The 14,912-nt window shown below is 39.5% G+C and overlaps 1 protein-coding gene across 9 annotated transcripts in view; it reads left to right on the forward strand.

Annotated features, from left to right (window-relative positions):
- Nucleotides 1-14,912, forward strand: part of MITF (melanocyte inducing transcription factor) — a 239,427-nt gene that overhangs the window by 202,251 nt on the left and 22,264 nt on the right. For 5 of the 9 annotated variants that reach the window (XM_047779094.1, XM_047779095.1, XM_047779096.1 and 2 more), the window contains exons 3-5: nucleotides 3,751-3,978; nucleotides 5,032-5,115; nucleotides 7,537-7,632. In XM_047779094.1, the coding sequence (XP_047635050.1) occupies nucleotides 3,751-3,978; nucleotides 5,032-5,115; nucleotides 7,537-7,632 (408 nt within the window). Of the gene's footprint in view, nucleotides 1-2,515; nucleotides 2,709-3,750; nucleotides 3,979-5,031; nucleotides 5,116-7,536; nucleotides 7,633-14,912 lie in introns of those variants that run through there. The other 4 variants (XM_047779101.1, XM_047779102.1, XM_047779103.1 and 1 more) reach the window with 4 other exon arrangements.

The raw sequence follows: 14,912 nt of genomic DNA on the forward strand, positions 1-14,912 counted from the left end.
CTTTCTTAGTTTTAATTCCTAAGATGATAAATATGGGTAGATATAACCCACATAAACACAATGAATTTACACTTGAAAAGGGGGTAAGGCAAAAAAGAAAGTTTGTAAACTGCCATTTAGATAGTTTGCTAAGCCTGGTAGAAGCGTGGCTTCATTTAATGCCAAAAACACCTCTAAGAGGCAGGTTCTCTGATCATCCCCCTTGAGCACATAAGGTGATGAAGGCTTGAAAAGATTACTGACTTTGCAGAAGATCCCATAAATAAAAGTTGTAACCCAGGTTTCTAATTCCTAACTCATCTGCTGACTGTGCTGTAAAGCATGTTGCCTCTCAGATAAGCACCAGGAAATGCCTGGATTTTGTGTTTTTTCTTTTTTTTTTTTTTTCCTATTTCTTGGGCCGCGCCCGCGGCATATGGAGGTTCCCAGGCTAGGGGTCCAATCGGAGCTGTAGCCACCAGCCTACGCCAGAGCCACAGCAACGCGTGGGATCCGAGCCGTGTCTGCCACCTACACCACAGCTCACGGCAACGCTGGATCGTTAACCCACTGAGCAAGTGCAGGGACCGAACCCGCAACCTCATGGTTCCTAGTCGGATTCGTTAACCACTGAGCCACGACAGGAACTCCCAAGTGCCTGGATTTTGATGCTAACTTCTCAGACCCTGGGCCACCCACTGAGGGCAGGTAACTTCTTAGGTAATTAAGAAGATTCTCCTCATGGGCAGTGGAGAGCAGAGGCCACATTCTCCTGGGTTGTGGGCTGAATCCAGCCTGCCAGTGAGTTTGATTTATCTTGTACAATATGAAAAAAATCAAACAGTTCAGTGTCATTTTTGTAATCTGGGAGATTTTGCTTGAAAAGGAAGTTCAGGTGGCCAGCTAACTGAAAAAATTAGAAAAGCTAGGTGGACTGGAATGGTATTCCCATATGACCACAGTCAGTTGCAGATTATGTCCACTGTTCCTTTCAGATGAGACATGCATCTTCTGGTTTGCCTCAGACCTCACTACTCCCTATTATCATCCCACAGAGCATGACCTCATTTATATTAACTGTTGGAGGTGTTTGGATTGGAAATCACTGGGGATGTTCTGTCTTCTCTAGGTGTTTATAACCAATCTATCCTCAATTATTTAAAAAGGCACTGACAATAAAAGCTTACTCTGATAACCCCAACTTAGTTGTAGTAAAGACCTCACCGACAGTGCCAAATAGAGAATAAGTTGCTTCTTTCCTTGCTAAAGCCTGAAATTCTGATTCATTAAAGAATAAGGATCTGCCAGTGAATTAACATTTATTTTTAAATGTGCAGCCCTTTCTTTTTTAAGTGACATAGTGAAATAAGCACATTACACCCATTGCCCTCATTTGATGTTTATTTTAGTAATGTCTATTGTCCTCATCATTATCGTGTCTGGACCCTTTATGAAACTCACAATGTCTCTGTGAACCTCCGTGTGCATGTTAGATCAGTCATTTGAAACAATTTGAGATTGTCAACTAAAGGACTTCATTATCCCAGGCACTGGGATGGAATTATTGCATTTCAAATTCTTGTGCTTAAAATATCTCACCATTTCAGCAGTGAAAATCGGCCATTATTGTAATTTTGAGATATACGTGTATTTGTTTGCCTTTTTTCTTCCTTTACCCTTTCCCCCCAGATTCTAAGTGTCATAACACTGGCAATCATATATACTTGTTCACAGTGTGTCTGTTTGTTGTGCCTTGTACAGTGTTTATTTAGCACATAATAACAGTAAATAATGGAAGGAATACATGAGTAGATATATGAATGCATCAGGTGTGTATATGATAAGTCTTATTCTTCTCTAGCCCCAAGAATTATATTAAAATACTTTTAAGTGAAATTTTCTTTATGCTTTCTAATTTGGGGATTCAAATGAGAAGATGTGTATTTATTTTCCACCTAAAAATCTATATCCAAAATAGCCTGTGTGTGTTTTTCCTCTGTGATTTAGAATTGCTTCTGCTCTTGCTCATACAAGGTCAGTAGGATATTTGTACATATATCCAGCTGAGAATAAGATGCACATTGAGACCAGGATGCAGGATGAGGCTGTTGCACTTGAAAGTTCAACAGAGACTCCTCCATACTAAAAGACGCTCTTGCTGTAGTCAGAAGTGGCTGTGTTCTTGGGCCCTTAGAAAAGTCTCATGTGTAGCTTTTAGGCAGTGTTCTCCACAGGAGGGGGGGCATTTAGCTCTTAACCTAAGGCTGAAAGAGCAATAGCATTGTCTATTAATACTACTGGAACTAAAGATGAATAGTGAATTGGCCTTGATCTGACAGTGAGTTTGACTTTGATAGCTCATCACTTTAAAAGGTTCTTTTATATTTATGAAAAAAAGCATGACGTCAGACTGGGTGGGGTTGAGAGGGGGTTGATACCAATATTTAAGAGCAAACTCTAGGGCTTCCAAAAAAAAAAAAAAACCCTCTTGTGTGAATTTTTTTTTTTTTACGTGCATAACTAATTAGCTTAGGTTATTATAAGCAGGGCTGCTGTGATAAAGTTTCCGGTGGTGTCTCGGGATCCCTTGTTTATAGTGCCTTCTCTATGCCAGTCTACAAATCGGAATTGCAAAAAGTAGAGGGAGTGAATAGTCCACCATTTCTCATTGGATTGGGGCCGCCTAAAGCGTGGTTATGCTGGAAATGCTAGAATATAATCACTATCAGGTGAGCTTTGTTCTTATTCATATTCGGTCTCTGAAATGTAATTATTAAACTGAATGTTTCACCTTTTCATTGTTGCTTTTGTAGACCCACAGTTGTCAATAAGTACGTGTCTCCAGTTTAATGCTGTTTATTGTTTGGTACCATAAGCAGTAAGTCAATGTAGTTTGAACAAAGTAAATATTAGTTGGATTCCCTCCCCCCACCCCCCGGCCCCCAGTACATGGCTTTGCTCTCTCCATCAGCTCCTTCCTGTTCATAGCTCATCAGATTAAATTGTGTTTATCAAGGCAAAAGTGACTTTAAATTGAGTGTCATTGATTTTTTTAAAAAAGCTTCTTATTCTGCATTAATATTTGTAAAGAAGGGAAAATGATCCTGGTAGCTCAATACTCATGCTTTCAAAAACACATGCATAGAATGTTTGAAAGAAACTACTTAATGTGGAATTGCTTTTTATGTTGAGTTTAAGATCTTAATTAAAATATTAACTAATAATGTCCAAGTGAAAGTGGGAAGAATTAATCCACAGCTATTTGATTTAATCATTGGAATGTTTCTGTTTCTGTTCTTCAACAACTTTACAGTTGTTTCTTAAGGAGGTTTTCTTTTCTTTCTTTCTTTTAAACAGAAAGCTGTTTTGTTTGCCAAAGAATAGTGAAATAAATCAAGTTATGCTCCTTCTTTTAAATTATTGTTTTGGTCTTAATAAGCCCTCTTAGGTGTGTTGGGGGAAATTTTTGCCCTCTACATAGTTGCAAATGTTGAGTTATTAGATCTGAGAAGAAGGCACAAGGTTTTAAAGAGATGGACTGCTAATTAACAGGGAAATGAAACAAGGCAAAGTATTACCCCAAATCCTGAGAGTTAGCCTTTAAACTTCAGTAATATCAAAATCCATTAGCCCAGTGCCTGGTACCTAACAGGGGCTTAAAAATCTCTTCTGTTGGTGGACCTGCCCGTCTCATGTTTGTGCCTGAAAGAAGAGCTGTCCGAAACTCACCAATAACAGCGCTCTCTTCTCTTCCTCCGTGGCTATGTTCAGGTGCAGACCCACCTCGAAAACCCCACCAAGTACCACATACAGCAAGCCCAAAGGCAGCAGGTAAAGCAGTACCTTTCTACCACTTTAGCAAATAAACATGCCAACCAAGTCCTGAGCTTGCCATGTCCAAACCAGCCTGGCGACCATGTCATGCCACCGGTGCCGGGGAGCAGCGCACCCAACAGCCCCATGGCTATGCTTACACTTAACTCCAACTGTGAAAAAGAGGTAATTCATGTCTCCTCCCCTCTCCTCCTTCTTCCACTAAATGACTGTCTGTTGGATCTTCCTTCCGCACTTGACTGTGGACTCTAATCTGTCCGTGCGGCCCGCTTCACCGGCCCTTGTCTCTGATTCCCCATGCCAGCTGTCACCCTCCAGCCTCTTCTCCCCGTCACCGTCACCGGGTTACTGGGTTCTAGCTCCTGGCGGGAGACCTGGCCCCCTCGGAGCAGAAGGTGGAGGCGAGGACACTTTTTCTCCCACCCCGTTTCCGCTTCCTTAGCTGAGTGTTCTCTTCCATGCCTTTCCGTTGACAAAGCAGTGAAAATGCAGGGAGAGAAGGGAAGGTGGAAAAGGGGCAGCAAAAATAGAAAAGGTGTTGGACAGGCGGTTTAGAAGTTCCGCTTGTTGTAAATGTCTGGAATATTATTTTTATTTCTCCCAGAGTTGGGAAGGGGAAAAAAAAAAAAAAAAGCCCAGAATGTGTGTGGCTGGATTGGAAGACTAGAGCACATGAGAATTTAACAGAAAGGCCGAGGTTTCCTTGCTGGGTGAATTTGGTTTCCTAATAAAATTGCCGCTGCTGGTGAAATCTGCTTGTGCAAAGGCTGGATTGGAGACAAGACTCAAACATACCTCAGGCTAATAGTTGCATCAAAATTTGAAGCATCCAAATCCAGAGGAGAGTTTTGAGTTAATGCCTCTTATTTCCAAATTATGAGACGATGAGCTTCATTTTTATGGAGTTTGTCCTCTGAAATATTTATGTGATTTCAGAGGTGACTCATCTGAAGTTTGATTGATTTTAATTTCTAGAGGGACTAAATCTTTTCCCTTTTGCCCAAACCAACCATCTGTTTCTTCTCTGTCCATGTTTGTCATCTCTCAAGCTGATTTGATACAAGTTCTTCCTTCCTTATTTCCTTTCTCGGTCAGATTCCACCTTATTGGGAAGCTTAGTTCATCTTGTTGCTGCACCATCAGCCTCCTGTGAACATGTCCTGGAAAAAGTCACTTGCAAATCCAAGTCATGGGCTGTTTTTGCTTGTGTTTTTGCAGGGATTTTATAAGTTTGAAGAACAAAACAGGGCGGAGAGCGAATGCCCAAGTATGAACACGCATTCACGAGCATCGTGCATGCAGGTATTGAATGACTCGACAGCCCAAGGATGTGACACTTTGTAATGAGGATATATATTAGTGGCTAATCACACCTTCCTGATGACTTCAGGGCTTTTTTTTTTTCCCTCACTGACTTTTTTTTTTTTAATTGAGAAAGCTCTGAACAGGGTTATTTTCTTCATTATGTCTCATGATGAAAAAATTACCAGGGAAATGATCCAACATTTTTTCCTAAGTTGATTTCTGTTATTAAACAGTGCTTAAAATACACAAATTTTCATAAATAAAATGTAAACTGTTGTACTTCGTTTAGATTCCATCAGCAAAGTAAGTTATACAAATTTATGGGTTTGCAACTTTGGTAGGCATATTAGTAAAACCAGGATGTGTGTGTGTATGATCTATACAGTTTTATAAAGTGGAATCTCATGGAAACTATATTCTGAGACTTTATTCATTGAACAGTAATTCATGGATATTTTCCCAAATTATGAAAGTTTGTTCTCTGACATCCTATTTAATGGCTATATAAATCATGCTACATCCATTTATTAATACATATTTTAAATGTGTATATACACATATGAGAGAAAGAATAAGCAGCAAAAAAATGCCCACTTTTTTTGCTTTTCTCTACTGCCTTTTATCAACATGTATTACTCTTTTCATAAGGGAAAAAAAGTTATTTTAAAATTTCTATCACACCAAGCTCACTAATTTCATTTCCCTAAAAATAAAATAAAAAATTCACAAAGAGAGGTTGCTCGTAAGTCTTCTGGCACATTTTCCAGTTCACCAAGTCATTTGGAAAAGCATCTCTTTAAAACAAAACAGATCAAACTGGTGTAAGTAGAAATGGAATTTAATAAACAATGTACTGGCAGTTATTTGAAACTGACCTCGTTATTTTTTGAATGTTTACTATATCCCTGGCACTGTGAGCACTTTATATGGTTTGTCCTAAAATCTCTTAAGAATCCAAGAAAGCAATGAGTATTACTATTATTGTCATGATTATTATTGTTATTGTTAACATTTTGGCTGTGCCTGCAACATGCAGAAGTTCCTGGGCCAGGAGTCTAACTCAAGCCACAGCAGTGACAACTCAGAGTCCTTAACCACTAGGCTACCAGGGAACTCCAGCAATTGAGTTATTAACGCCATTAGCCCACAGGCACACTGAGGTTTTTAAAGATTAGAGGCATTGCCCCAGTCCAGAAAGTTGGAGAACCAGGATTCAGACAAGCCCTATGATGTTGGAGCCTGTCCTTGTTAATTGGAAATGGCAAGAAGACACGAGAGCAGTCTTCAGTTTTGAGATTTCATTGTGTACTTGTGAAGCACTATTAAGACCCAAGCATGTGTGCACACATACACCCGCACACACACATACACACAAGTTTCTCATTTAGAAAGTGTTTATGAAGAAATGTTTTCACAGACTTGTCTTTGCAACTGCTGCAATGCACGTGTAATCACTGTTGTTTATTATCATAACTGATGTTTTGGTACTTCAGGAATAAAATTGATCTAGAGGGAATGTCAGCTCCATGACTGTAATGATAACCTCGTCCTAGTGTACTCCTCTGGGAGTGCATAGCACACTGGCAGCTGTACAAGGAGAACTTACTTTATAAGTCACTGTAAGGTTAGTGCAGGGCTACCCAATGGAGCCCCAGTGCCCCACACACCACTATAGGAGCAAAGGGCTGGATTGCCATCTGTGCATTTTTTTTTTTTTTAACTCCAAGGAGGGTGCAGGAAGGCTATAGGGCATAGTCTTTAGGGGAAAAAGAAAAGGCAGCTGTCATTTAAGATGTAGTTTCCTAGTTCATCTTTCCTTTTAAGGGTAGGTAGTTTTGCATAACAGTTGAGAGCATGGTTCAAACTATGGCTCTAACCCTTCTTCCGTGCGACTTTGGACACTTGCTTCTCATATATCTCAACGGAAAAATTGCTATACTAATAACACCTACCCTGATGAGGTTATTGTCCGGGTAAATCACTTAGCCCATAAAAAAGCCCTGAGCCCAGTGCCTGGCACCTAGTAATCACCCATTAAGTGCTGGCTGTATATGTCATCCTCATGACCCATTAGTGTTAATGGTCTTCCATAGTGTTCTTATTTAGGGAGGAAGAGGGCAGTTACCTGTTAGAATCTAACTACAGAATTTTATTGGAATATAGTTGACTTACAAAGTTGTGTTAATTTCAGACATACAGTAAAGCCAATCTGTTATACATATTTTATGTATCCATTCCTTTTCAGATTCTTCTCCCATATAGGCTATTACACAGTATTGAGTAAATTTCCCTGTGCTTATACAATAGGTCCTAAAAATGTTACTGCTTTGGGTACAGAGAGACCATGGATTTCTTTCTGGGTTGCTTTGCATAATTTTTGCTTATATCTATTTCTCTTCCATCACCTTTTTCCTTCAGATGGATGATGTAATCGATGACATCATTAGCCTAGAATCAAGTTATAATGAAGAAATCCTGGGCTTGATGGATCCTGCCTTGCAAATGGCGAATACGGTATTTCTTTTTTTTTTTCTTTTTTTCTAAAAGAACATCTTGAGATATTATTCCCAGGGTTTTCTCCCTTTTCCTGAATTTTCAGTTTCTTTTTGCACGTGATTCATTGAGAAATTTATTGAGAATGAGACAATTATCTTATGATCACAAATAAATGACTTAAGACGTTGGAAAGTAAGGATTTCTCATGAGTTTTTCAGTAACCCCATGATTATACTCTGTACTCCCTGGAGTCCAAGTCCACCTTCAGTAGCAGGTTAGGTCTTCCAATTCCCCTTGACATCTGATGCCTAACTTAGTACACTGCTGCTGATGGAAATACTGTAGATTGTGTTCTTTATGGTGGTATTCTAGTTGGCCTGAAAAGTTAATGCAGTTTTTAAAGAAATAACATTACTATGCTTGTAGTGTTTCTTTTCTTTCACTCCTTCCATTGAATTTTGTTACCGTTTTGCCAAAAAAAATTGAAAAAATTTTTAATTAAAGTGTGGTTAATTTATAGTGTTGTGCCAAATTCTGCTCTACAGCAGAGTGACCCAGTCATACATATATATACCTTCTTTTTCTTATATTAGCTTCCATCATGGTCTATCCCAAGAGATTGGATATAGTTCCCGGTGCCATTTTGCCAGTCTTATTGCAGGTTTTATTAAGCCCTTGCCGGAATTCTTTGAGTCATGTTGGTGTGGTATCATTGCCCTCAGTTTTAGGATTAGGAAAGTTTAACTCCTATTGACCAAAATTACATATCTCAGATGTGTCAGAGCCAGCCTCAGTATGTCTTTGGATGCCCAGGCCCATTATTTTCTGTTTTCTCTAAGAGCAGTGCCATCAGACTATCATATTCTTTAGTAATTAGTATTTAAAATACTAACTTCCATGGGGGTACAGGGTTTAAGGAGTAGTTGTTTTTAATGGGTACAAAGGTTCAGATTTATAAGATGAAAAAGTTCTGGAGATCTGTTGTGCCACAGAGTGAATGTACCTAAGGCTACCGAACTGTATCCTTAAAACTGGTTAAGACGGTAAATTTTAGGTCATATGCTTTTACCACAATAAAAAAAAAAAATTTAAGGTTAAATGCTAGTAGTAAATTCCCTTGGCAAGGGAACCTAGTAGTCCTTACTTACTTATGGCAAAATCCCTAGAAAACCAATTTTTTTTTTTTTTTTGCTTTTTAGGGCCTCACCTGCGGCATATGGAGGTTCCCAGGCTAGGGGTCTAATCGAAGCTGTAGCTGCCGGCCCACTCCACAGCCACAGCAATGCAGGATCCGAGACGTGTCTGCAACCTACACCACAGCTCACAGCAAGATCGGATCCTTAACCCTTTGAGCGAGGCCAGGGATCGAACCCGTAACCTCATGGTTCCTAGTTAGATTCGTTTCATCTGGGCCACGACGGGGACTTCAAAAACCAAATTTTATTGTTAACCTTTTATTTCCTTTCTGTGGTTCAGTTAAGTTACTTACTTGAAGTCTTGAAGGGTGAGAACTCCACTTGAAACCTCTAAGCTTCTTCTAGGGTCCTTAGTTTTTTCCACTGACTACTCATCTAGCCTCCCGCCCCCACTGTCCCCCACCGATTTCGAAAGAACTAAATATTCTTTATGATAGATGTTTTTCTGACAGATGTTTCTGTGCCAAACTCTTCTCACCCTCTTTGAGTCCCTGTTTGGCTTGCATGGAACCCTCTTGCTTCCAACTTCTTGCATCCTGTGAGGCAGACTGTTTGTCAGCAGTCAAAATCCTAAGGTGAACAAGAGCAAAACCCTTGGGGGAGCGTGCACTAGGGAATTTATAAATATACCCAGTGCCCTAGCAGCATTAATTATTAATGGCCCAGTCATCTTAAAAAGGCTTTGCTGATGAGGGTGGTCATTTTTCCAGTGGCATCAAGTGGGCACCTGAGCACATTCAGGAAGACTGTAGAAATGACATAATTAAAAAAAAAATTACCCCTTTCTAATTTTTCCCCAAGGGCGAGGACCTTGGACATCACCTGATCCAACCTAGTGTTCAATGCATTAACCTCTTCTTTCATATCCTTTGTATTTCTCACCAAAACATCTGGCATCCAGCTTCTTGAAAGCCTCCACTTACAAGTGAAGCAGTAAAGCACAGTGGTTGGGAGTTGAAGATTTATGATCAGACCTGGGTTCAAATCCCGAGCCTGCTGTTTACTGTCTGACCTTGCATGTTACCTAGCTTCTTAAAGTCCTACTTTTCCCCAGTCTGTAAAATGGGACTGATCCTTGGGCCTTCCTTACGTCTTCTGAAGTATGTATACTATTTGGCTTTGGGATCATAAGTTGTACTCAACAATATCTCAATTATTAAGTGTGTTTATTACAGTTTCAAATGATTTTATTATTAAGTATAATTTATTATAGTTTCAAATGATTTTGATGGTATTTTGTATAGGTGATATTTACTTGGCACCTGCGTATTTCTCACAGTGAGTGACTCTGTGATTTCCAGGTATGGGTCCCAGATTGCCTCATGGCAAACTTGTCCTCATGACAACTCTTCTAAAGATAATTGTCCTAACTTTTGAGACTAAATGTGTATGTCTCTTTGGTCAGTCTGCATTAGAGTCCTTCATTGTCCAGTTGTTCCTGAACTCATTTTAAGATTGACTCAGCATTTATTCAATGTCTCTCATGTGACCAGCACTGGGCAAGGTGCTGTGGATGTGGATGAGTGAGGTATCATTGATCTCATTGGGCTTATGAGTCTGGAAAGGGGGACTACTTCAGACCTTGAATGGAGAAGGATAGTTCAGGAGTGCAGAGGCCATGGCAGGGGCATTCCCAGATGGGAAAGAACCCCTGGGCAGACTTTAATTCATTCCTAGTCAGGAGAAGAGTAACCTGCAGCCATCCTCAGTATCACTGACTTTGTCCTGGCATCTGTTTCTCTTCTTTCTTCCCATCCATCCACGCTTTCCCACAACAAAACTATTTCAGCATTTTACTGCTGGTGGAAAGATACTCTATCATAGAGATTTGCAACACAGACTCTAAGCCAGACATCTGAGTTTGATACCTACTCTGGGGTGAGTTGTTTGTCCTCTCTGCCTCATTTCCCTTCTCTAGAAAATGGGGATAATAATAGCCATCTAAACCAGTCAAATCCATATGAAAACTGTAAGAGTAAACCTACAAAAAGACATTTACAACAGTCCTAGCCCTTTTATGCTCTCACCCAATGTCATTTTCTAGCTCTTATTCTTGATACATTTGGGTTTTAGTTGTCAAAATTAAGTAACAAATCTCCTACAACTTCCTGATGTTTTATTTTTTTTCCCCCACAGTGAGTTTAAACTTTATGTTCTTTATGTTGGGCATTTTTTTCCCCTTCTATTTGATTCTTTGAAATGGTTTATTTCAAGCTATTGGCTTTAAAAAACAAAGTGGAAGGAACACTCAGGGAGGAAACTATCCTAAGGGAATTGGAGTCTAGAAATAACTATTCTGAGAGCACAAGGGCCTCTTGTATTATCACAAACAAAGAATAAAAGTCCCAGTTTACTTGTGCTAACAGTACTCAATTGATATTCAGAGAAGGGAACCATCCAAAGAGAAAAAAATAATAACATTTTACAGTTACCATTTACTTGGAAAAATATTCATTTTGGTGGAGCAGACCATTGAAGAACTTGATTCAGACCAAGTTTGGGACACATACCCACGTGTGTCTACCCTCTCTTTATTTGTCCTAATTAGACTCTGGCTTTCGTCTGTCCATTGTGTAGCATCTACACTGGAAGTGAAATCTTGTCCCTCAGGTTAATGTGCTAAATGAAAACCCAGCCAAGAGACAATATATTCATGTGAACAGAAGTCGCTTCTTCCTCTTCCTTAGCTCCAAAGGTGTTATTTTGACCTAATTATGATGTTAACTGTTTATGGGAGGATTTTTCTAACTCCGAAGGGAAACCACACAACACACCATTTTTAAATTTGCACAGCGTGGAGACTAATTTTTAATTAGAAAGGCATCTTGTCTTAATCAGCCTTCCTTTTAGTAGCTTCATTGAACAATAGCCATTAATGCAAAGAATGTAAACCATCATTTAGGGCAAAGTCTTTCAACCATGGTACTGTTGACATTTGGGATGGATAATCCCATGTAGTGGAGACTGTCCTGTCCATTGTAGGATGTTTAGTAGCATCTCTGGCTTCCACCCATGAGATGCCAGTTGCACCTTGTCATCCCACTGTGACAACTAAAAATGACTCTAGACATTGACAAATGTTCTCTTGGGAAAAGAGGGCAAAACAACCCCTAACAGAGAAGATTTAGGATACTAAGTAGGTTGCTTTAGCCCTACATAGCCCCTGGTTTCTATGCTCAGATTTTCATTGCAGTCCAATAAATTGGTGCAATGGACCAAGAGATGCTTGGGAGTTGATGTGGCAGGTAGTTTTGCTGATCAAGGTGAAAATTAGCTCAACTGTCCCCAAACTGTAGAGTAGGAATATAGTACTTTCTAGAAAAGTATATTACTAAACATAGCAGCTTATCAATCACTTGAGAAGCAGGTATACTGTTTCACCTATTTTATCTCAGTTTTTACAAAACCCTGTCGGATGAGTGACATCATTGCCAATTTTCAGAAAGGGACATCTCACCCGAAAGAGATTAATGCCCTTGACTCTGTTAGGTCAGTGACAGAATCATGTTCTAACCTGGGTCTCTGACTCCTAAGCCCAGGTTATAAATGACTGTACTGTTAATTTGTAATTTGAATATCCACACTTGGTTAGAGAGCAAATGGGTTTTTATTTGCCCAGGTTACGTTGGAGATTAATTGAAAACTGCACTTTCTAATTGGTTAATATCAGTAGGTTGATATCAACCCCCAAATACTGCTATTAACATGGGAAGTAAACTTCCTATCCAAAACTCCCTCTCAGTTATAGCAAGAACCTTGACTCTCCTCTTTGTAAAATCAGCAAGATAAGCTACACCAAGTGCCTTTCTGCTTCTGTGCCTGGCTCAGCGCAGGAGCCTAGCAAATGAAGTTTTCCCCAGAAAGATATTCTGGCAGGCTCTACACTGCCTGATCCTAACCAGCAAGTAATAGAAAAGCAGGCAAAGTGGGAAACCCTCCAGAGGATTATAAGCTGCTTCTTCAACTGAAAGTAATGATGTCTGACCTCGATGGAGTGCCCGATAAGGCGTCTCGTTACAGAGATTTTAATGCATCTCTCTTTTTGATCAGCACTGCTGTCAATCCATGCCATTCAGAGCGATCTTCTCTGTAGTTTTTAACCCCTTCCCACTCCACCTCTTTCTGGATCTCCCCCATTCCCACCTGCCCTGCCCATCTATCTCTCTCTCCCTCTCGTGCTTGTGTCTTTCTCTTCCTGTTTCCACCCTGCCCTTTGAATCTTTTTTCTGTCTCAATCCCAGTTTTTGATTCTTTTACCTTTTCTGTCTCCTGTTCTGCATTTATTAAGTATATATATACAGAAAATACAGATAATCTTCCTTTAGATTATGGTTAGAAAATATATTCTTGTCCTGGAGAAGCTTTTAATTAGATATCTGTTCATTGTAGATCCAATGATGACTTAGAGAGTTTTTTCCAAAGCTGATTGTACGTATCACTTGCCTATTATTTATCCCTAACAAATTATCATAATGACACAATTGAATGTTTTGCATACAATTTTCATATGAAATATTATATGTGTGATTTATATCTCTCCAGCTTAGGTAATAATTTTTTTCAGCTTATTGCATTGACTCTCAAGTCATATTCTTGGTTTATGAATACCTGGTAGTTCTTCCCAAATCTGAAACTCCAGAAGGATTGGAGTATAAAGCTTTCGAATCTAGAAGGGTTACCACATGTCATACCAGCTTTGTAAGTTTTGACTTCCTAATTCCACAGTGCTGTATTGAGACATCTGGGCACCTTTCACTTTGCTGTATTAAGCTGGACAAGAATAAAACTGAACACACGTAGGGCAAGGTTGTCCCTGGAAGGTGACCTGTTTCATATAAAACCACTGAATGAAATGACTGCTAATAACCAAAGTCAGTTTTTTATCAGTTCCTTAACTGGAGGGCCTTGAAATATGGTTCAAGGGCAATTTAATTTATCACAATGCATTGTACATATGCATATGTATAGCGAGGTATGTGTATTACATTGCATATACATAATTTAAATGCTGTCTTCACAGAGGTAAAGGGCTGAGTGGAAAAGAGAGATGTGCTCTCCTGATCTGTCTCTCCTGGCTGACCCCAGGCCCAATCATGCTAGAGCAAGTTTCATATTAACCTGTTGGAAAATACCTTATTCTGTACCCAGCCCTCCCACATCTTTCTAGCTAGGGGTTAAATTCATAGAGTATTTATTTAGAAGCTATGATTGGAGTGAGATGGCTGATGGCTACCAGTGAGGAGGAACACATTTGACTCTATTTCATGGTATATTTGCATCTGTATTTGGTGGTTATTTGAAAGAAAGAAATGTGCCATGTTGTAGTACAATCTTGCCCAGGTACCTCTTGGTCACTAAATATTTTAACCACACTTAAATGCTATCCAAATTTACTTTCCTCAGATAAAGAGTAAAATTCAGAGTGTGTAATCAAGTCAGGGAAAGACCGAATGACATAAAGTCTTACCTAGTAATAATGGTTCCCAGAATTGAGTTCCGCTGGAAATGGGACGTTTCTGCGGTGGAGATAATGAAGTCACTTAACTGTTTCCCAACAGTTTTGACTCAGAACTTTATTTCAGAGAGTAGGAAGAGGAAGTGTCTTGGATCTCTTAGATCTACAAAAGTGGGTACATCAAACTCAGGCAGTGAACTGCTTTCAGGGAACTGCAGATAGAGCATAAGGAAGTCAATTGAGAGAAAAAAAAGTTCACTCGTTGAAAATATTCAGTTCATAACTGGAGATAATCACTCGTAAGCTAGTTTGGGAAGACTTTTTTTAAGTTTAAAGTTTTGTTCTTTTATCAAAGTCATTGGGCTCCCTCTTGTGGTTTTGGGAAAGATTTCAGTTTCAAGGAAAACCACTTTTCTTTAGCAGTAGACCATTTCTTTTTCAATAAGAGAGCACTTTTCATTGCTTTTCCTTATAAAGGAAGGGAGAGAAGAAGGGGGAGAGGAAGCGAGGGAAGAAGGAAATTGATTTTGGTGAAAAACCTAGTTTGGTGACAAAGCCATTCTGCATAGGACCTTATTGTCTAATAATAGCCAACATTTCCTGAACATCTATCTACTCTAAGCTACTAGGTGGCCTTGGTAATGAGT

This window comes from Phacochoerus africanus, chromosome 1 (assembly GCF_016906955.1).
Source record: "Phacochoerus africanus isolate WHEZ1 chromosome 1, ROS_Pafr_v1, whole genome shotgun sequence".
NCBI classification, from domain to species: Eukaryota; Metazoa; Chordata; class Mammalia; order Artiodactyla; family Suidae; genus Phacochoerus; species Phacochoerus africanus.